This window comes from Acanthaster planci, linkage group LG13 (genome assembly GCF_054643075.1).
Source record: "Acanthaster planci isolate LZ-2023a linkage group LG13, COTS_SCS, whole genome shotgun sequence".
Classification (NCBI taxonomy): domain Eukaryota; kingdom Metazoa; phylum Echinodermata; class Asteroidea; order Valvatida; family Acanthasteridae; genus Acanthaster; species Acanthaster planci.
This window is the reverse complement of record NC_141789.1, coordinates 106,827-130,854: the sequence shown is the minus strand read 5'-3', so window position 1 is coordinate 130,854 and position 24,028 is coordinate 106,827. Positions and strand designations below refer to the sequence as shown.

The following is a 24,028-nucleotide window of genomic DNA, read 5'->3' as shown; positions in this document are numbered from 1 at the left end:
AATGGCCCCTTAAATTTGGAGCTGAAACCCCCTAAAGCAAAACTGAGATGCTGAGATGTAAAAAGTTCCCATACTTTTGTACAGAGCAGGTGTACAAAAAAGCTGAAATTCAGGGTCAACATCAACACCAAAAAAGCTGACTTCTCACACCCCTGTAAGTAGATATGAATCCATTCAGGCTAAATTGACGAGCAGTGTAAGACCAAGTTACGCAAATAAAACCCACCAAATTAAAGAAGTGATGGAGACTGCGCCAACTTCAGATTGTAAATAACGGCGCGAAGGTAGGCTGCATGTACAGATTGCTATATAGACTTGCAGAGTAGCTCTCAATGAAATGTTCCACATTACAGGCAGCTAATTAATGACCCATTACAAAGTAAATTTCGAATCACTCAGAGTAAATCAACCAACTTATAACCCTCTACCGGCTAGAAGTACCGTAGTTCAAGATATTTGATATGCATATACATGAGATTTTTTGTAGCATGATATATGTCAAAATCTAAGACACGAACCCCACTTCGTCAATTGATCTATCAGGAGACTACCCACACTTCAAAGTATTGTTGAAATGAAGACGTCATGGAGGTTGGGACTGCGTCTTCAGGGATGCGGTCAATGCAAGTCGTCTTATTTTCCGCTACCGTCATGCTTTACGTACATGTACTTGTACTGAGCCGTTTTTCCCGTAAAATAGCCTATAATAGTAACCTCTATTTCTCTGAGTACATAAACACGCCGATCCCAGTGTAATGGCATAGCACAGACTTGTTTCAGGTCAACAATATACAATTTCTACCTTCAAGCATAATATAAAATACACGGAGCATTTAAAAATAGCAACAAAGCAGCTAGTACATATTGCTCACTAGTCCAAACCTGTTTTGAATTGAGCTTTAAGTTTCAATATCAATTTAAGGGGAAGAAGAACTTGTAACTTGTCTAGGGCTAAAATCTCTGGAAGTAGGCATGTGATCAGGTCTCTGATAGAATTACGGTCGACCGTCATCCATTTACATGTAGGGTGGTATTTACATTCGTTCTGTGTTTCTCTATAGACCTAACCGCAACACAACCTGCATAGAAATTTGATGCCGTATATCACTGATAACAAATCTTAAAAGCAGACGAAATAATCACGGAGCTACCTCCATGAAATAATTCAGTAACTAAAACATCAAATTACTGTGTTTTCTGAGTTCAGGATTACGGGCATTTGTCATAAAGATAAGAACGAACATGGCCTTGTACCGGTACTGATGAAGATAAGCATGCTTTAAAAATTACTTCATGACAAGAACGAGATAGTCCAAACATTTCTTGAAATCTAACACCAATTGAGAAATAACATAATAGTAACCACACAACACACTACTTTTAGCCTACCACATAGACACAAAGCAGCAGACATACAAACTTGTCACATTCATTTACATGCAACACTGCCACTTTCAAGGTTTCCTTTGGTAAGTCCAAGATTTCTCCTCGGTCGAAATGAGTTTGAAACTTTCGTAGCGTAACATTTACCAGTGACGCTTCCTATTCATTTATCACTATTCCGACATATACATGCTCCCCGTATCATAGAAATGACATAATGACACTCTGTTCTCATCATCAACCCTACATCCTTCGCTCTATCCTGGTCTGTCGACCGCCGACTATCCCCAAACCACAGTAGTAAGAAACGAATCGAAATGAACTACGGAAGAAAAGGCGCGTTGACGACCCAGCCACCCCAATCATGATGACTGTAACCAGTGCGCAGTGTACGCTATGCGATCTCGGCGCGGAACGGTATTATGAGGGGAAAACAATCTCAATGGAAACAATCACTTGTGCTCGTGTAAATAAAATCAAAAAACGGGAAAAGGACACTACTAGTGTTTAGAATGAAACTTCATATCACCGAGGAAGAGTAAGGCATACACTTCATCCGTCAGACGTGTTTTATTCACATTACTTGATATCAATATTTGTGCCAGTCCCAACTAGTATATTGTTACCCTGATGCACTATGCAGTAACAAACACTCCCGGTGACAAAGAATATCACTGGTTAAGTCTTCAAATTTTACCCGAGGAGCCATATTTTTAAAATCAACATATTCCGACAAGGCTATTACAAAAAGTCCCAGATTCCCGCTTCAGGATTACAGTATCCCGCTTGTACATTAATAATGCAGAATTCCATTACGGGAGATAAACAGTCGCTTTGCGTATTTATAGACTTTGACGATAGTGACTATCATTACTAGCAGGACAATAACCTCACTCTCAATCGGATAGACGAATCTTTACTGAAACCTAATGATCATATGTCTTGAACATAAAAATCGATCCTGAACTCTGATGTTGAAATAAAAACCAAGGATTGATTTTGATGGAGTAATCGAGATTCGGCACTCGCTGGTTGCTCAAAAGGAGGTCTTCAATCTGCAGACTCTTCTCCCTCTGACATTGTTTGAAGACACACTACCAAAATTTGGTGCAAACGTATTCAAAATGCATTTTTCAATCCATTAAGTTGCTCACTGCAATTTCTATTTTAAATCTTAAAGAAATATAAAATGAAATCAAAACCTTGAAAGGTTGAGGAGAGAAATCCTGCAAGTTTTCCAACAGAAAACGTGACTGACACTGTCAGTGACAGGGGCTATATTCACAGCATGTACAAGGCATCTTCACCAGGGTTTAAGACCCGCTTTCACTTCTGGACCCTACGCGCGGTGCAACAGAATTGGATTGCCTCGGAGCAATTTTAAAAGATGTATGGTCATTCCAATGATTCAAACCACGATGGAATTTCCGGTTTTTCATAAAATTCCGCGACGGAACAAAGATTCTGCTTACGTAGCTGTTCAACTTCATTTCAATACGTTTTTGCTTTTCTCTTGCTTTTGATCTGTGAAGTTTGCATTTAGTGATGGACATTATGTTAGGCTGGCAATTTCTCAAGTAATCCAAAGCATGGTTAACATATCTGCTAACATAATGTGTAACGGAGCTACAGCGACGTGCATGGATCTGGGGTGGCAGAACATGCAACATCATCGTGAAAAACTCGCCTTCAACTCGTTTTTAAAAGCAGCCTGCTTCTGTCTGAGTAGATTTCATAAAAGATCATAGAAAAAGTCGCACTATTGTTTCAATTGCTTTACTTGCATTGGATGCACATACATTAATTTTAAGAAGCTACGTGTTTTATTTAGAACCGATTACGATTATAGACAAATACTAGGTGCTACAAAATAAAGATGTATCCAGTTCATTGCTTTTTTGAATAGTAAAGCTATTGATTTTTCTTCATGCCCAAAGGAACAGTTAGAAAATATTTTTTTTCGGCTAAAAGTTGAGACCCTTTTCACCCGCGATTGCTGACAACTAAATAAACTGAACACCATGCTCAATGCCCAAATATCTGTTATCTTAATGGTTATGGTTGCGTATCTTTGGTGAATTTTCATTCAGCACATGTTTAGCAGGTTTTTTAACTCAAATCACAGACCTAAAGAAAACACTGCATAGAATCATTTGTCAAAATAAACAAAAAATCTTACCATTCCTTATCTGTTAATAAACTGAAGTTTAAAAATGAAATTGTACTTGAAGCTTTATACTTCTATCCATCGTTTTCGACATAATCTGTTTTGTGGTCAGATACTTCAATTGGCCGGAACGCTAACGTGAGGAGTTCCAAGACGCAAGTATGTAATCTTACCATCACGCTGTAGAAATAATCCACGTAACTATATCCTCCCTGTGATGCCCAATGCAATATCCTTGGCTGGAATTACCGCCAAAATATAGAAGCCAGAACACGTTATAACTCCAGCTTACTGCTTCCCATTTAAATCTTGTAGTTTGTTCTACGCCAAATTATTTATGACTACAGCCAGAATGTGTTTACATGACACATTTTGTATGACTTATTTCCGAGAAACTGCAATGAAGAACGCAGCTTTATATTTGAACCATTATGTCCTGGTTATAAGAATTTAAAGAAAGGATTTTAGGAAAACAGCCCAATCATTTCAACAGCACAGAATACAGATTTCAGATTATCACATTTTTGTATGCAAGGAAGGCAAACTATTACAAAAAAGTAACACTAATACAGGCATCTTTGGGTTATGTGACCCTTTCCAAAACAAACTGTTACAGGAATAATTATTCTCTAGCAATTAGTGGTAATGCTATTTGAAACCCCAAAGATGGCAATCTTTGTTATCAAGGTGTTTGGAGCACTGCAATGTAGGCGTGGTCATTTGGTTCACTATGCATAATTGAGCAACTTTGAGTGATACTCACTCTGCATCTGCAATCTGCATCTCATCACTGTCCAATCATTACCAAATCCACCCATTTCTTCAAAACAAATTAAAAAACCCAAGCGATTATGCAAACAACTTCTATTTACCTCTGTGTAGCATGTCAATAATGGGTGGAATTTCAGTGAGAAGACATGATGGGAAGGTGTTCTACTCCAACAGGTGCATGTGTGTTAATGCAGGAATTGGTGCCCCTGTTGGTATCCCAGGGAATGGGCCAGATGAACCAGCGATATCCAGATGAGAATATTTCAGGGGTGTTTTGGAGTCCACACCATGCTGCACAAGAAAAAAAGGTCACAAGTTAACACCAAATAACAGACTAAATGACGTCATCGCTTTCCCGTCTCATACAAAATAAATGAAGATAAATGACAAAACATGGACTTCTTAGAAATCTCTCACTAACGCATTCAACGTTCATTAATAAATAAATGCCAAGTGATGCCTGTTGTTTCCTCTTGAGGCTATTCCAATCTCCATTAAGCATTATCTTCTAGCCTGATGCATACAAGTAGGTCAGGTAGCTATTACTCTCTTGTTGATCCAAACAAACAAGAATATCTTCTCAGCGAATCTCAAAGCCCACTAAGTCGCTGAGAGGAAACGTTGAAAGGCAGAAAACCTATAAACAAACTACTCATGGTGAACTCAGTGCTGTTATAAATGATGCCATCCAGTTTCAACAAAACTGACAAATGAGAGCATTTCTCAATCAAGCAGATGAAGATATTCAGCTTCTCATAGCCCGAGTTAGTTTTCAGTAACACTCGACTATTTCGTATCTACTACATTGCTCAGTGTTTCAAGTGTTATCTAGGCATATACATTTACATACATGCAGAATGTTGGAATGGATTGATCCCCTTACCCCAGCTGTTCAACCTGCCTAATAAACTATACATCAATGATCATTCCAGTGTATATTTATGATAGTGAGCTTCAAACACAGTGGTGTCCTTAAGTGAAATCTGGAGACTTCTAAGGTAGATGATGCTCATGAATGTGCAATTAGAAGATGTGTACAATAAGGACATGTGGGAATCCAGGCAGCATTTCTATGTGAATGTCAATGATTACATGGCCACAGTTAACGACTCTAGTAGAGTCAAAGTAGGACAGGCTGGTAAACTGATAGCTTCCGACACCATCAGAAACTTCTCAGAATAGTCTGATGTTTTGCAGCAAGATGCGGTAGGTATAATTATGGCTTTTTATTGAATGACTTCATCCCTTGTGAGAATTTCAGTGGGTGTGTAAATATTCCAAAAGTCACACATTCAAAGCCCACTCCTGTCCATTTCCCCTTCTGCTCCAAATTTCATATTTCAGGTTGAAGATATTATTTATTGGAATATGTATTTGAGTAAAACTAACTTATGACTGAAAACCCTTTCTCAATACAACATGGAGTATTCTTGCCTCAGTGTAACCAAACTGACAATCTGAAATGAAAGTTACACTCCAGCGTTTCAGCCGACATTTCTCCAGTAGTGCAAATCAATTTTCAATCCTGGGCACTCAAAGCAAATGAGTACAATGGTCATAAAACTTGCCACCAATATTGTAGAAAACTCTAGCAGAGCAGGGTTTCAGTATAAATGAAAGTTTGTCCATACATCTCGGTGTTGGTGTTTATTCATGGATGTGCTTGTCCTATTTCCAATTCCAACACCTTGGCCGTTCTACTGGGAAACACTGCAATACATTTAGAATGCCATCAACACAGAACCTTACTTGAATTCCCAGGTAATCAAATTATAACAGACTGCAAGCATGCCCCTGCATATGCTGAAAACTCTTTGGAACTGCTCTTTCGAGAAAGCTGTAAAAGGACTGGGATTTCAAAATTTGATAAGGATCTTATACATCTAGTTATTTAAACAACCTCATGAGGGTCATGTGTCGGACATATTGACCAGTGTCATTACTGCAAGGAAACAATAGCTACATGTACTTACTGTCAGGCTCATTTTAAAGTTGTTTGCAGGAACCTCCCTTTAATCTTTTCTTACTTCTCATCTGCTCCTTGATGAACATCAATTTTTTATTTAACCTTGTTTGCCTCACTATTTATATCAAATGCCGGCTATAATGGACTTATTACAAGCAACTACAAGTGCGTCAGAATTCACAAATCTCCATGAATAAACAGCTTAGTTGCCTGGAAGAAGAGGCCAGACTGTGTGGGTGGAAAGTAAGAAGTCATGCATGAGAATGCAGGTTGTGATCAGAATCAAGGGGACACTGAGCCAAAGGAACTGATCAATCTCGGGTTATGCCAGGCGGATATTAAAAAACCTTGAGGGTCACCTTGGGGGTTTAGCTGAGTATCAACTTCATGTGACCATTAGACAACAACAGGTGTAAATCTGTGAGTGTGCTTCTATCGTTGATTCTGTTTAATTAAATATATATAAGAAGCTCAACTAAGTAACAAATGGTGTGCCATATATTGTCTTTACTCTTACCTCTTCAAATACAAAAATCTATCATAAAACAACAGAAATACTGTAACTACTGAAGCACATAATTTTCAAACTTTGCTACCAGTACCTTCCTATTTGCCAGCTTCTAATCTGCCATAGCTGGCTTTTGTCCGTCAATTTGTATGCATGCCTTTGCTTTGTGCCGACATATAAGTTGATTGCCAGTATGTTTGGTATCAAAATATCCTTTCCATAATGTCAAATGTTGTAAGCCAATAATTATACTGTACTGGTTAAATGTAGGACAATCTCATACCTTAATGTGATTTAAATGTTATTCCTGTCCCCATCGTCCATGTCTGAGAGTTGTTTCTAATTCTGATGTTCAGCTGATGACTACATACCATTCTAAACAACAAATTTCCTTGCTTTGGGCGAAATCACACTGCCACTTACACTATTCACCATGCATGAATTTATTTCACCCTAGGCCCTGGTGCATGTGTCCTTTTTACTGATTTGTACAGGCATCTACAAGTACACCATTTTGCAGTCTCCTGCCTTCATAATCTTCATGGATTCTCATCCCCTAGTATTCAAGAGGTGAACAATCTTTGTCTGTATTTACAACCCATATTCTTCCACCCCCAGGACCTACCTGAATATCAAATTACCACATTTTTATAAGGACTCTCTCTTTTCTGTTTGTTCCAAAGAAATGCTCAATGCCTTTTCCAAGTCAATGTACAGGAGGCATAATAAATTGAAGCAGACATTTTGTCCTCCATGATGTCACTATCTACTGAGATAATAACAGACGAGTGGATGGGTTTAGCGTAGAACAACATCCCAACATGTATATCAGGTCCCACAGGCATTTTTTTCCTGCAATACATCATGTTCATACTGCATTTAGTCTTTATGACATTTGCAGAGAGGTGCCAGAGACATCTATCAACATTTAATTTATCAAACAATGAATAAACCGGCAATGCTACAGAGATTGATAAACATTGTAGCTTCACTTTACATTAGTTTTACAACTTGACAGTGACTAGCCCGTTAGCTGATGAATTATGAAATGAATAAAACATCACTTCAACTCTTTAATTCATCATTTATGGATGGTTGGTTTGGCTTCTGAAAATGCCACCATTTCATAGGAAATCTTTCATATATGAAATAAAGAAATATTTGGTAAATTTCCTCTTGGACAGCTCACACCTGTGTTCTCATAGGTATGAATCTTGCCTTTTCAATGGGAAAACTTGTCTACATTACAAATATCTTAAGCACATGAAATGACCTTATATTGTGCTTTTCAAAGAGTCCATCTAAAATGAATTGAATTTCCTTAAAACTACCTTCACATTTTCGCAAATGACTGATTCCTCCAGACTAAATACTCAAAATAAAACTAACCACGTTTGTTTTGCTAGTCAGAAAAACCTGCTGCCAAACCTCTACAGCTCAACCTGTACAGAATCTACGAGGTGCATTGAGTACAAGAATCTATATAGATCTAGCTTTCAGCACTTTGCGCACTGGCACAGCAGTAAAATTGCCAATTGAATTAAGTGTCGCTCCTCGTGACGATTCTTTGAGATAGAGGTTTCCATTCTGTGACAGGAGACACCTTTTTGTTCCCAAGGATGAAAACATTAGCATAATATCAACAAACTGATACACAGAGCTATTGACACAACTCACATTGCTTAAGGCCTGCAAAAATTCAATTTATTTATTTTGGTATATTTAGAGCTGTATTTTCTATACTTCTATTCTGATATTGACAAAATATACAGGTATTTGTGCCAATGAAGTACAACAGTTTTGCCTCAGGTATTTTACAATAAGCTAAGGATGCCATTCAGGAAGGAGGAAAATTCTTCAAGAGTGATAAATGCCAACAACTTCAAATAAAGCATTTCATGCATAAATGGCATGTTTTCAAACCTGATGTTACTTTAATCTTCCACTTTTTTCTACAGCAAAATTCTACAACACTCTCAAAATTCATTTTTATTCTATTTGAAGTATAAACTGTTCAAACAGCATAAAGATCAAGCGTAATGTGCAAAGTGTCTGTGTTAGCTTCAGACCCATCACAGTGCAGCTCTTAGTACTGGTCTTTCTTAGCTTCAGACCTATCACAGTGCAGCTCTTAGTACTGGTCTTTCTTGGCTTCAAACCCATCACATTGCAGCTCTTAGTACTGGTCTTTCTTGGCTTCAAACCCATCACATTGCAGCTCTTAGTACTGGTCTTTCTTGGCTTCAAACCCATCACATTGCAGCTCTTAGTACTGGTCTTTCTTGGCTTCAAACCCATCACATTGCAGCTCTTAGTACTGGTCTTTCATGGCAAGATGAAATCCTAAACCTGTTAAATTATGTGTTGGAACTTCAACGGGTTAGTACAAGTTCCAAATGACAATCCTCTTTCCAACCACGATACATGTACATAAATCCACACTGACATGTATCCTTCATTTGATTATTGAGTCACATGTATACTGTATGTGTGCCTATTCCAAATCTGCCTGTATATATCCTTCATTTGATTATTGAGTCACATGTATACTGTATGTGTGCCTTTTCCAAATCTGCCTGTATACAGTGTATCCATTCATATTCAAGTGGAAAGCTGCATCAAACCTATTGTGTGGGAAAGACCTCCAGCTGTAAGGATGAGTTAGGCTGGATGGACGGATGGATATCCTGAAGCAATTTATTCTTGGGTGATGGAGCACACTGGCTTGCTACTGACCCACATCCACACAGAAGCCACAATCACACATTCCAGATTCTTTCATTAGTAGTGTCTTTATCAATACATCAGCTTTTTCAATGAAACTACCGGTAGATAGTTGGGCCCCTCTCTCTATTCAAGACACAAAAAATTCCCCACTGAGGATGACATGAGCACAACGTGTCCATGAATGGACAAGCAATCCATTCTACACTTAGATATTCCAGACTGAAGATGGGCCTAGCATACATTATGGCCATGCATAGCAGAGTGATCCATTCTTGACAAGACATTTAGACTACCGGTAGCATACAATATGCCTCACTAAAACCTCCTCGGCCTCAACGACACTTGCTTTCACATGCTACACTCTGCTGTGTATCAGAAACCTGTGACAGAAGGGGTGCTACACATTATCGGATGCAGCATTTTCATCATGGTCAAACCAAAAAGGGAGTCAAATACTACATGTACTCCACTCTTGCAAAAAGGGTAGACTTTACTGACTAACCCATAAGACTGACAGGCAGAAGTTGAACTGTGAAATTTCTGCATCAGAAACCACAAATTCAAGTTACATGCAACTTAACTCCTCCTGGAATTGTAAGCACTTATTTGATAATGTACTGTACATGTATACTTATGGGAAAACACAATTAACTTCTCACAACTGAAACTCAGCTAATACGGTACACGCAGTTGGCACAAGAGATATCAATAAAATCTATTTGCTGCATTTGAAGAACTGAAACTGAGAGGATCCTAATTATATGTAACAATAAAATTGGGCCCTTATACCATTTTCACAAATCTTTTTTCACCACAAATATTCTTTCTTCAATATCTACTCTAGTTGTAATAGCTACAAATATGGCACATAGAAATATTTTTCATAATCCAGTGGAACAGGCTATACATGTAATCTTGATATTTTCCTATGACTTTAAGCGAATAACCTTTTCTGTTAATAGAACACAAGAACTAGTTCTTTTAATTTCTAAAGTGCAACCCCTAACCTAACACGCTATCCCAATATACAGCTTGAGGCAAAAATATTGCCTTACTAAATACTGATGGTGCAAAGTGTGCTCCACTCACTGAGAATACATAAAGATATGCATGAAACACTGTCAGTCTTCATGTATTACTTCTGTCAATTTCTCAGGTAAAGAGAGATATTGCCACTTGTTCTGACAGAATGCATTACAGTCAAACACTCCTCATTCATGGAAGTCATTCCTAATGTCACTTCAATGTGTTCCATGTGCATATGTTTTAACTGCTCACTAGCGATTGTGTTGTGAACAAACAGAATTCCAGATGGAAATAATTAAAGTCTGATTTGTTGAAATCTGAATGAAAACCTCACAGCAGCAATATTTCAATATTAAAATTAAAATGTTGTTGGAGAAACCTGTGACATGAGTGATCTACATTGACTCAGTAAAATTAATCTTACATGCATCACAGTCTACATGTACATGTGTGTAGAAATTTAAAAGCCACTTGATTTGGGGATGAAATTCACATTAATCACTGAGACCAATGACTGAATACTGCTGTAGAAGAAACCATTGTCTTTCCATCATTGTGATATGACAAACAATACACAGTGTTGACTCCCAAGGAAGAATAACTTGAAGTAAGTATACTGGACATTTCTAAGTGAAGATTTTTGTGCTTAGCTGTCGACATATACCACTTTTAACCAAATTAGCTTTCTGCTTCATCAGGACAAGTCAACCTGATAGTGAAGTTCATTCACTTTTGCGTTGTTCTGCTGAAATTCGTGAATGCTCTCAGAAAATATCACATCATGGTTTGTTTACTTGTATTAGTTAACTAAGACAACTTTAATTTCATTGAGTAGCTTGGTCAACCTTAACAACACATCCTACGTCAGGATATCATATCGTATGAAACGTGAAAGAGGTTGCAAGTGGAGGGGTGCTATTATTCTTAGACTAGTGTTCCATCAAAGAAAATATTTCAGTGCAAACAGACTTCTTTTTTCGAACTAGTGTTACACCACATGAATTGACAAGAGGTGATAAAAGCCTAAAGTGAACTTACCGCATCCAGACCAGAAGACATGATCAAGAATGCAGCTGGAGACTGATGCCCACGTGGAGTAGCACTTGATGGTTCATTGTTACACTGTAACACATCTTCGTATTCAGACTTCCCCTTGTGAAATTCATAGTCCTATAACAAACAGACAAATATGCAGGAGGTATCACAAAACAAATTTTCACCTCAGGAACTTTTTCAACTGCTAAGACCTACAGGAAAAGCAAATAAACATGCGAAGGAAATGTGAACCATGTTAATCATACAATATGCAGTGTCGCCATACTCGGCTTTTAAGTTCACTTGGTACACAAACTTTGACTTCAATGCCAAAGGCTCCAACTCAGACTTGCATGGATAATTGAGTTAATAATCAAATACTGACTCAGTACAACTGAAAACAATGCACACCCAGTAAAAGGCAAAACAGAAACTTAACCATAAGCTGCCAGGGAGCCCAGTTTCAGTTACGTTGGGTTTGTACGCATAGCTGGGGTGCCCGAAACCGGACAAAAGAGCCGCGTTTGAAAAGATGCCACTGGCATTCACTGGGAACAAAGGAAATTACATAACACCTCACAATTCTGAGCTCTCTTTACAAGGCAGCAAGCCTGGCTGAAATACTCAGGCGTCAATGGAGGTTGCCTGTCAGATTAGAGTAGCCACCAGACAGTCATTCGTGTGGGTGAAAACGTCCATTTAATGAAATTATGAATTTTTGAAGAATTTTGAAAACGAAAAATCTTGAAAATCGCTCGTATGTAGGCACTGCATTTTTAAAAGCACCCGGCAGGAAATGGTTTAACACTTACATCTTTCCGATGGAAACAAGAAGCATTGATAGGAAAGATTTTTGACTTATTGCATGGAAGATCGTACCTCTCTACGAATGGTTGAAATCTCAAAGGGGTCACCCATTTCATCACCAGCTGTGCAACAAAGCAATAAATACAATTTTCATATATACAAAAACCTCCTGAAATTTACTTTTATCATAAAGACTTGGTTAAGTTTCTTCCCCAGTAATAAACTGGCAACACCTAACTGGTGACTTGTCTTGATAAAGAAATAAACAAGGCTTTCTGTCACTCCATACAACTCTGACTAAGTAATTAAGAATTCAAAAACAATTATGACAATGGAAGCCACTTCTGTACTGTTTTTGGCTGAACACAGAGTACTCAGGACAAGAACGTTTACATGTGTAACCATTCCACTATGATTTCCAAACAGTCTTATTTTCGAAATTGCACCGTCCATATGTATCTGTATTTGAGAACATACATAATTCAAAACTGCTGCAAACTGCTTGCTGGCTACAGTGACTTCAAACACAAATCCAAAATGTAGGAGGACCCGACACCTCAATCTTAGCAAAATCTTTCTAAAAGGCAAGTATTAAAGCTGATAGTTATAATTCTTATTTCCAACAACTTAGGCTCCGACCGGCCAGCCGACCCCAGAGAGCCTGTTGGTCAAGACGTCTCCATTAGTGAGTCGGAGGTCATGGATTTGATTCCCACCTGATTAAGCTTGTGAATTTTTTGCAAGCTCTCAAACACCAAACATACAATGTTATAAATCTATGTTAGTGTAAGGGCCAAACCTGTTATTAAACGTTAATCCTAACCCTCCTCGGTACCTTAACTGCAAACTCTGCCAGACACATTAGTCTGCATCATTTGTTAAAGTGGCTTACCTGCCAGTGTAAAAAGATCCAACAGGTCAACTCTCCCCCCCCAAGGCCACACAGCCTTGGAGTCTGTGGTTGCCAGTCCCCACAAGATCCAACAGTGGCATTGTTCAATGAGACTAGCTCCCATTGTCTCAACATGGCCAGTTTGTTGGGCTGCTGTTGATTGCCCAGCACAACAAAGTGCATCAGACTTTCACACCTATTGTACTATGCTACATCTGGCAGGGTTATAGTTAAGCAAAAATTAATCAACACTTTTTAAAAATATTCAAGAATAAACTCTTACCAGCTTGTAGAGCCTGTGCATGTTTGGTCTTGAAGGCGGGACCATTATCCATAACAATCTAGAAATGGAAAAAAACAGATCAAATAAACACTCCAATGAGTGAAAGATACCTCCAGGTTTAAAACATGATAAATATTTAAAGTGCAAGACACAGGAATGTTCAGCAAAATAGAGTAATCTACTGAAACACAACTGAAGCAGTGCGAATGTGGGTAGTTGAACTTTGCATAAATTTCATAATAACCAACAAAAATTAAAACATCCCTAAATTACCAGAGTGAGAGAAACATGAACTAAAATAAGCACACCATTCTCTCAAATTAATATATATTGCTTGTTCTTTTTGAAAGTTATTCAACTATATTTCAATACAATATTGGACTCACGAACAAAGTGCTTAGGGTATAGTTTCCTTGTATTTGTAATAAATATTGGTGTATAGTTTAAAAACAGTTTTGAATAAGGTGAACAATCTACAGTCCTTTCAGAATTACAGAACATATGACAAACAATAAACTGACTAACTGCCAAAAGAGTTAGATATACACTGGTTAAGAATGTCATTAAATAATAGATAGCTACACAAATATTATTTCTCTTTATGAACAGAAATGCTAATGGCATGGCCCCTCAATAAACAAAACAGAGAAAGATTCTAGTGTATGTAGTTCCTTAACATTCAACCTTTGGCGTGCCAGCTCTCATTATCTTCAAATAAAGCCTCATTAGTGACGTGACAATAAAGCCCACTCAATAAAGAGATGTAACCGCATTTTTCAATTTCTCTTGAACAGTTAAACACTCACGTTGAAATCAGTGACACATGTACTTAATAAATAAAATTAAAATTTCATTGAATTTTAATCTAATAGTTTCAGTTTGCTTTTCAACAACATTTTTTTCCACACAGTGAAAAGGCAGAGGTTTGTAGATTATGTTACAACAGACACACTTCAGTCTTAAACTAAATCCACAAAGGAATTGTCTTGCCTCGAGCTGTTTGCGGCACACTTCCTGGCAAGTGAGAAGGATTAAATTAAATTAGGCGGTAGGCTGCAGTTCAAGCAGAGAAAATTATGCTGAAGACTAGAAGATAAATGCACAAATTACACTTCAGGAACACGATAAGCAAGCTCATGGCCTGAGGCATGGAAGGACTGTAAATGCCGAGTAACATTTTAGATCACTGCACTATCTACAACAACATTGAATAACCGGTCAAACAATCTGCAAGGATGAAAAACAATGTAGGACAGCACTGTTGACATTTTAGAAATATCTTGACCATCATTTCATGACACATCTCACGAGTGGGTATTTACGTAAAATATCTGAAATGTATATGCTAAATCTGGTGATTATTTGACACATTCTAGCAGTCAGCAAGCCATGATTCACACAATAACTTTCTACTTTACGTCCCAAAACTCTTACAAAGGTGGATACCATCATCAGCAAGCATTACGCATGATTCAAACAATAACTTCCTACTTTACATCCCAAAACTCTAACAAAGGTGGATACTATCATCAAAATGTTACAAGAGTTGCAGCATGCACTTCATGCCATTGATGCGCCATTCTTGATGAAAGATAATCTATAAAACAAGTGGAAAAACAAATAAAGAGACATATGGGAAGGAAAAGCAAACAAGATAAAAGTGCAATTGATCCAAGTACTTACGGTGTACTTTGGTCCCATGGCACGTATGGCATGTCCAGTCAAAGTTGCTATGGTAAAGAGATGAGGATTCACTTCATTCACAGCCTGACAAACAGAAACAAGTAAAAACACATTCAGTTGAAAGAATGATCAACGTTTTAATGAGTCTTAAAACAAAAGGTGTTGACTTAGGCCTTCTGTCATGCCAAAAACATGCCCAGAATAAAATATCTGCTCATGAGAACACTACCATTGAACATTTCTAACTGGCCAAGCCTGGTTGCTGCAAGTTAGTCAGATGGATGAAGGGTTGGACCGATCAGGCTGTAGGGTAAAGGATTGGGTCCAGGCCTTAAGTATTACAAGAAAGTAATGAAAACTGCACATTAAGACTGCCATGTCTCAAAATGAAGAATCTTGGTCTTTTGAAAAATTCTTTAAGATTTGTTGAATCACTAACCTTTTGTTTCATTTCACAGAGTACATCAGCCATTGCCATACGCCCCTCAGCATCAGTGTTACCAACACGGACTCGCTTACCAGCTCTAGATGTAATGATCTCATCTGCGACATAACTCTCTGTTCATCACATTACCCCCAGAAAACATTTAAACAGTTGGCAAATAGCAATCAGCTTCTTTTTCCATTTAATACAAAAGTAGACAATTCACAGGAGGGCAGAAATGTATTCCGTTGCACATTTTGATCCCTAAAGGATTCCAAATCTTTTCAAGAATAATGAACTTTTCAAGAACTTTTTTAATCTACCTGATCTGAATGACGTGTGTTATACGGCAATACAAATAACTGTTCATATCAAGGTGTAATCTGGTGCTTGATTTGATGATGGTTTAGACTCACCTACTCCAACACTGTTACGGACCATAGCCATGGCTCCAATTACTTTAATGTTCCGGGGTTTCAGCAAATCCAAAGTTTGAAAGAATCCTGCCACAGTTGCTGCCCCACACTTATCTCTAAATGAACCACCATAGTGCAAGTGTTAGTCAGATCAATCCTCTTGTCAAAATAGTCCAAGCAAACTATGTAACATTGTTGCAGTATGTATCAACATTAGACTATCAAAGTTTGTTCAAGAAATCTTTTTATTACATAAATAAAGCCAATCTAAAACACCTGTGCATCCCTGCCATGTGACCGCCAGCCTTGATATCAGCTCCACCAGTGTCATAGGTTACACCCTAAAATAAAAACAAACATGATTGCGAGCAATCACCAAAATCACAAAAACTGGAAGCTATATTCACCCTTACATATCTACCTTTCTACTTCTCTATTTTCAAACCTACCTTTCCAACGAACATCAATGTCTTCTGCACTTGACCCTCTCCTACATATTCCAGCTTGATGATGCGTCCTTGGTGGCGCTCTACAAGCTTAGCACATCGATTGACAGCTGAGAAAAGCGGGTAGGAGTTCATAAGAGTGTTGTCATCACTAACTACACTCACCTAAGAGCAGTGACAGAAAAATATACTTTGAAAGGTAAATAAGATATTCACTGACCAGTTAATTGTTACAAATTGTTACAAAAAAGTAGTCAATTTATATTTGTCACCAAGATATGGCAGAATGTTGTCAATGTTAAGTTCAATCCAAGCTTTCACTTTCTTTCTTTGCAATGCACAAATACGCTCAGTTAAGACATTTACCTTGACACTTGATGAATCTCTGAAAAGATCCATAACATATTGAGACACACTGGGTGCAGCCATACGTTCAGGATCTGATCCACCAATATCACGGGCTACCAACCTACAGCAGCCAAATAAACAACCAAGAAAAGAGGAATACAGGGAGAAGTAAAACAACTCTGGGAGGGCTTGAATGAGAGGAGAATGGAAAATTGTATACTAAATGCTAAGTGTTTATGCCTGTTGTTTGAAGACAGGTGCTTCATGTGTAGCCGTATGCATGTTAACTCTTTGAAGAGCCATTTTCCACCTTTCATTATGGTCAAGCTCAGTGTAAGCAGGATATACAATCTTCCATTTTCAGTATCTCAGAGCTGTAACACTAGACAGTAAAGTTGATATACATATATGTACACGTACAATCTAAATTCAGCCAGCTTATTCAAACAAATTAACTAATAACAGAATCAACTTCATGACAACCTTCCACTCTCAATAGCTGCAGCATGTTGTATGAGAGAATTCTGAGTTGCTGCATTCTCACACCAGACAAAGAGTTTGTTGGCCTTCTGAGCCTTAGCTGGAACATCTTGGCGGATTTCATACGGCTGTTGGTAAACAGAGATGAACGAAAACCAGACACAACTCTGATAATGTAAGTTACATGTATCACATTCCACATGCAATGACTCAATACATGTTAACTTCCCAATGCTAAAACTCAATCATAACTTGAATATTGACAAGGGAAACTGTGTGTCAAGAAGTAATGTTCTGTGAACATTTGAACCATTTCACAGAATTTCTCCAATTCTTAAAAATATTAGACACATAATTCTTACCACATACAAGACTTGCAAAGCTCCAAGGAGAGATATCAGACTAGTCTTGGGGAATGTATCATCAGGTGCACAGATCAGCAAAGGACACTTGCTACCTGCTGCTATAGCACTAGGAAAAAAGAAGGAATTTTAGTGTTAAATAACTGCAGTGTACTAAGAGTCTCCTTGTTCATAGCTTGTTTGCAAAATTAAACACTCATTTTTTATGTTCCAGTTACAACTTATCGGTAATATACAAATATATAACTTTTCAAGAGGTTTGTTTCTCTTGGAACAATGTCTCACCGTTTAATACCAGCTCCTGCTGCATCTGCAAACCGTCTGACATCATCATAATCCCTGTTGACTGGACCAGTAGGTGAAAAGACAAATGCTTTGGGAGACTCTAGTGGTAGTGCTATCAGGGACACAGTACTATGTAATGAACCGTCCACCTGGAAAGACAGCATTTGAATGATAGTCACTAAAATAACTTGGATTTCTATGCTATCTGCTCAAAGTCTTAGCTTAATATGTTTTGGACATGTAGCACAAAAGGAATGATTTTACACGGACAATATCCAAAGTTAAGTACTGGTATGTGAATACATAGGAACAAAGTTCAACAAGTTTCATTAATGTGATTATTTGAGATAAAGTCTAACATCCTTTGTTAATTAAAATATTATACAATTTTAAAACACAGAAACAATCTGCCATAAATTCTTTGCTCTACTTTTCCGTTTGGTATCCTTCTGTATGTTTTTGGTGGTAATTTGAACAAAATAAATGTTTCTTGAAGCCACTAACAATAATGTCTTCTATTAGTCTTTTCGATACAATCAAGGTAATGAAGCATTTTTACCTTTAGCTGGGCCAAGAGTACAGTCTTGTACAACTCAAGATTTCCTGTCAATTTGTCCAAACTACTTGCAACTAGAACAATACTATCACTTCGGGCATCATTGTGGTCTGATGTTGCCTCCACCTGGCAAGGAAGTCTGGAAAAAGAAAAATCAAAACTTTTTCACGTTTTACTTGAATTTTGATTTTATTTTCCATAAAAGCATTGCACCACAAAGCTGGCAAAAGTATGTGCGCAAACACATGCTGAAGATTGTTTCCTGAATGGCACATTTGGTAAACTGTGACCACATTATGACGTCAACTAGACACTCTACTGCAGGAGTCATCAACACACAATAAACAGTTTGAATCACAACATGAAAATGGTGACTTTGAGCCCACCTAACAAGAGCATTTCCAATTCAAACGTGAAACTTCTCATTCCTTCAGAAATGTGAGCAAACCTTATCACCATCATTGGAATATTTGATTCCCACTGAATCCTACGATAGGTGCATTAGACAGTTTGAGGATTGTCGGTGAATTCTAAGGAGTTCTAGGGGTATGACATAGTATGAGCTATTTTGACTGAAATCAACTAATCGAAGGAAAATCCTATGAAGGGTACTTGTCTTCTACTATCACCCAACCATGTCAAAATAAAAAAAATGCAATTTGTGGAGTCCAAATTACTCGGACTAATGATGACAATGGACCATGGAGAGTAGAAATGCACATCACAACTTGGAGACTGTTGTTAAGTCCCTTTATTTGGAGACAAACCAGTCCCCTAAAAGAAAGAATAACTCTTTGAAATGTTAACTGCTGACTAAGAGAACATAGGAGACGGTAGCCGTCTTAAGGGGAAAGATCTCAACCCATTTGCTGGAGTGATCTACTGCCACAAGTAGGTATTCGTGGCCTGCGTGGCTCTTAGGGAGGGCCCCATCAGATCAACGTCTACTACCTCCCATGGCTCCTGAGAGTGCGTTGATCTGTTGATAGCATCATACCCGCTGGCTTACGGAATATTGGTTTTGTCTCCTGGCATCAGCTGCTGCTATGAACAAAGATGCGGACATCCTTGGACATGCCCTTCCACCGCAAGTTGAGGTCTTTCAGTCTGTGGAACATTTTGGTTCTGCCCTGATGGCCCGCAGATGGCTTGGCATGACACTCTAGTGGTACATCGTGCCGTAGGGTTTTTGGCACAACAATGCTTCACTTGGAGTTAGCACAGTGCAGCAAAATGCCACTGTCAACTTGATATTCCATTGCTCGCTATTGAACAAGTCGGAGCTGTCGAGCATCGTTTGCAGCGTATAGTGGCAAAGATCCTGTGTGTAATTTGCACAGTCAGGGTCATGAGACTGGGCTTCAACAAAGAGTTCTCGCGTAAACATAGTATGGGGAAATGCATTAGGGGACGAGACAGCATTCTTCTAGTGCAACTCCTTCTCCTTGTCTCGTCATTTCTTCCGGCATACTGGGCAGGAGAAAGTACACATAAACAATTGTTTATCCCGATGTGCACGCACTTTTGGTGATACCATTCACTACAGTCATCGCACTGCACCCAGTCAATGATGGCGTCCATGGGGCAAAGGCAGGGTTCAGCAGCACACAGAGTGTCGTCACTGTTGATAGCACCATCACTGGTAGCCAACACAGGTGTAACTGGGGGCGTTAAACTGGCAACTTCTTGAGAGCCCATACAACTGCCAAGCACTCTCTCTCAGTGACACTGTAGTTTTGCTTGGCAGCAGTGAAAGAGCGGCTGGCAAAGGCGACAGGGCATCTAGTGGAACTATGCCACTGAAATAGAAGGCACCGAGTCACGTGTCACTGGCATACGTATGCATGATGAATGGTTTGTTTGGGTCTGGGTAGGTGAGGATTGGGTCACTTGTCAACATCGGCTTTAGGTGGTTGAATGAGGACTGGCATTCGGCAGTCCCGTTCCAGTTTGCGTTCTTACGGCGGAGCTTATGCAGTGGTTCTGCAACGGTCGTGTAGAGTGTTATGAATTTATGGAACCACAAGACCATGCCAAGGAAACGCTCGAGTTGTTTCACCACCGTAGGCTCAGGATATGCAAGGATTGCCGGCACCTTTTCGGGATTGGTCTTTATCCCATCCTGTCCGATAATGTGCCCGGGATAGCACATTTGCTGGCTAGCAAAGTTGCATTTCTCCTGATTGACTGTAAGTCCGGCCTCTCGGAACTTGGTCAATACCAGACGGAGATCAGTGAGGTGACATTGCAAGTTGGGCAAGAAGACGACGATGTTGTCCAAATATACATAACAGGTGCGTCCAATGAGGTCACCCAGAACTGAGGTCATGAGTCGTTGGAAGCTTGCAGGCCCGTTTACAACTCCGAAGGGGAGCACCCGAAACTGGAAAAGTCCTTCCTCGCAGGTAAATGCTGTTTTCTCCATATCCTCTGGAGCGATGCCCATTTGCCGGTATCCCGAGTGGAGGTCCAAGGAAATGTAGACTTGTGCGCCATGAAGTGATTCAAGAACCGAGTTGATGGTTGGCATAGGGTATGCATCCAGCTTAGTTATCGCATTCAAACGGCGATAATCGATGCACATACGATAGTCATTGTTCATTTTGGGTACCATGATGACAGGAGCAGCCCAAGAGGAACTTGATTTCTCGATTTTTCCTGTCGCCAACAGCTTATTGAGTTCCTCCCTTAGGGCCTGGCTGCGATCTCCAGACATCCTGTAAAGCTCGCAACTGGATGGGGGCAGAATCTCCGGTATCAATGTGATGTTGCGCAATGTCAGTGTGGCCAGCTGAGAGAACGTCGAGGGTTAGGTTGACTTTCTTGATGAAGTCGAGCCTCAGCAGAATGGGTGTGGGCAGCTGCTGAACACAGTGCAGCACAATGTCTGTTTGCATCCCACCAATCTCAACAGACAAGGTCACTGTTCCCAGTGTAGGTATTTTTGTTCTATCTAGCATGGTCAATGTCTCTAAAGAAGTTCCTTGTGATGGAGAAATGTTAAGTTGCCAACACATGCGGTCCGTCACCAGCGACAGAGTCGATACTGTATCAAGCAAAGCCATGACCCGAAACTCTCCACCAACAATGGCCTCAATCAGTGAGCCATTTCCGGGGCAGGGAGGAGCATCCTGCCTCTCCATGGTGGGCGAAAGGGTACACTGGATAAAGTTGACACGATTGGGTTTGTCAGGTGAGGGTTGTGGTTTGGTTGGTTGTCGAGCTGAACCAGTCTTTTGGGTTGGGGCAGACTGGCTACATTCTGATTCTTTGTGTCCCAACTGGTTACACCAATAGCACACTAGGTTGTACCTGTTACGAGGCTGTCCTGAGGGCGTGCTTGTCACTGTGTGTTTAGCTGAAGTGTCAACACCGGTTGTTTGTGGAGCGGGAACTGGGTAACGAACACTTGGTGTAGGGTGGGGTTTCACCTCAGATTTGCTGCATGATGAGCTGGCTGGGAGATTAGAATGGCGGTGCAGGACAAAGTCATCCGCAGCCTTGGCAGCACTGTGTAGTGATGTGAATTTCTTTTCATGTAGCTTTAGACGGAGCTGGTCATCTCCGATGACAGACAAGAACTGGTCTATCATGACAAGATTCAAGGCTCGTTTTGTGTCTGCATCCTCCTTTTTGGCCATGGGGAGTTGGATCCATTTGTCAAAGTTCCATTCAAGGCGATGTGCAAACTTCTCAAAGCTCTCATCTGGCTTCTTTGTGTCTGACTTGTATAATATGATAAGACTTTGGTGTCAGAAAGTAGCAGTGGTGTATGACTTGTACAATGTTGTCATGGTTCAATTTCTCTGTGTCACTCAGAGAATGGAATGCCTTTTGTGCTCGGCCTGTGAGGTAAGGCTCCAGTAAATGTGGCCATTCCTTCTTTGGGTTTTTTCAGCAGTTGCAAGTCGTTCAGAAGTATTCAAGTAGCATGCGATGTCATCATTAGGGCCCAATTTGTGGAAATCAGGCAACTTTGGACCCCTATTCACAATTGGAGGAGTCTAGGCAGACTCAGATACAGCATTGGCCAATGTCTCATAGAGTTCGTGGTGTCCTCACGTCTACCAATCTCCATCTCCTGGAGGACTCAAGACTAGGTTTCTGCACCGGCGTCATTTCCTCTACCAAAGTGGGTAAATCACGGAGACATGCCACACGCTCTTGCCTGGTCTTAACGGCCGATGTATCAATGTGGTTCAGTTCACACAGTCTACGGATGTGGTCCGCAGTGAAGCGGTTTAGGTAGGTACATGTAGCTCTATCCATGTTGGTGGATTGCACAATAAGTGAGTTCGTAACGTTATCAAGTTATTTACCGCCGACAAAATCCATGAACAAAATGCAACTTTCTCACCGCGATCCTGCGGACTACGCAAAAGTTGTAACAGGCCAATCACTACAGGTTGTTTTAGAATCCCGGAGACAGACAGTCCCCACAATATTCCACAGGATTAGGCGGATTTAACAATGATAATATAACACAACTTTAATGATCTCGACACATCTCAGGATGCCATTTTACGGAAAACTCTGATCACCTATCCCATCATATCTTATCCTATCATACGGACAAGCTATACATTGTGTTTGTATGAATTGGTGTGCATACCAATCCGCTATAAACATGGAGAAACTACCAGAAAACATGGGAAAACTACCACAAAACTCAGGAAAACACCACTATTGAAAATATCAGTTAACATAAAAACTACTGGAAACAATTGGAAAACGATAAAAAAATAATGGGATTATTTTTAAAAAACGGTAGGCTAAATATAAAAAACTAGGGTACCAGAATTGAAATAAAACCAGACAGCAAAACATACATCTTCCTGAACACTGAGGCCTACAATTTACCCAGTAGTACCTTACCATGCTTACGGTTAAGGTTCAGGAAGAAGCCCATGTCCATCACTGATCAGTAAGTAGGACTAGACTCCTAATCTACTAATCAGTAAGTAGGACTAGACTCCTAGTCCTACTTACTGATTAGTGATGGACATGGGCTTCTTCCTGAACCGTAAGCATGGTAAGACACTACTTGGTAAATTGTACGCTTTAATGGGCACGACAGTTGAGTGTTGTGTGACATCTGCCTTGTCAGCACGCTTTAGTACAACTACTGAACTGGGCCTATACTCAGTACAATATGCCTAATAATATTAGTAATATTCTTTCCCATTGTAACAAGATCTGATTTCAGCATTAACAAAACTTTTTCAAAGCTTTAAATGGATAACCCAAAGAGAAGTTTACAACAATATCTTAAAATTTTTAAGGTTTGGCCGTCCAAAATAGGCCTATTCTTCACAGAATAATAACCCACCCTCCGTATCTCGCCATTTTCCCATAGAGAGACTCACTGGTACTTTTGGAAATCTATAAGTTAACAGACACCAACGAAAAAATAATTGCAGGCGCATGCAAGAGCGAAAAATCATGAGACACATCACATGACTA

General features: G+C 39.4%; 1 protein-coding gene and 1 long non-coding RNA gene across 2 annotated transcripts; both read right to left on the bottom strand.

Annotated features, from left to right (window-relative positions):
* Positions 1-1,929: 1,929 nt before the first annotated feature.
* On the bottom strand, positions 1,930-24,027 carry LOC110990010 (putative aminopeptidase W07G4.4). The gene is made up of 15 exons (XM_022254764.2): positions 23,895-24,027; positions 18,569-18,704; positions 18,010-18,158; positions 17,725-17,833; positions 17,366-17,490; positions 16,901-17,003; positions 16,538-16,699; positions 16,365-16,429; positions 16,089-16,204; positions 15,688-15,806; positions 15,249-15,332; positions 13,566-13,623; positions 12,463-12,512; positions 11,587-11,718; positions 1,930-4,612 (listed from the first exon to the last, which is right to left on the bottom strand). Exons 1-15 carry the CDS (start codon positions 23,909-23,911, stop codon positions 4,484-4,486), a joined length of 1,554 nt encoding a protein of 517 aa, XP_022110456.1. The 5' UTR covers positions 23,912-24,027; the 3' UTR covers positions 1,930-4,483.
* On the bottom strand, positions 8,478-11,580 carry LOC147796897 (uncharacterized). The gene is made up of 2 exons (XR_015427524.1): positions 9,357-11,580; positions 8,478-9,289 (listed from the first exon to the last, which is right to left on the bottom strand). It is a non-coding gene; the product is annotated as an uncharacterized LOC147796897 (long non-coding RNA).
* Position 24,028: the final 1 nt, after the last annotated feature.

What these genes read in the sequence shown, in the direction of transcription:
- LOC110990010 (XM_022254764.2), bottom strand. An exon ending in CCATGGGACCAAAGTACACC is followed by an intron (nt 13,624 to 15,248) that starts GTAAGTACTTGG and finishes TTCCATTTCTAG; the next exon opens with ATTGTTATGGATAATGGTCC. An exon ending in TGTCTTCTGGTCTGGATGCG is followed by an intron (nt 4,613 to 11,586) that starts GTAAGTTCACTT and finishes TTTCTTGTGCAG; the next exon opens with CATGGTGTGGACTCCAAAAC.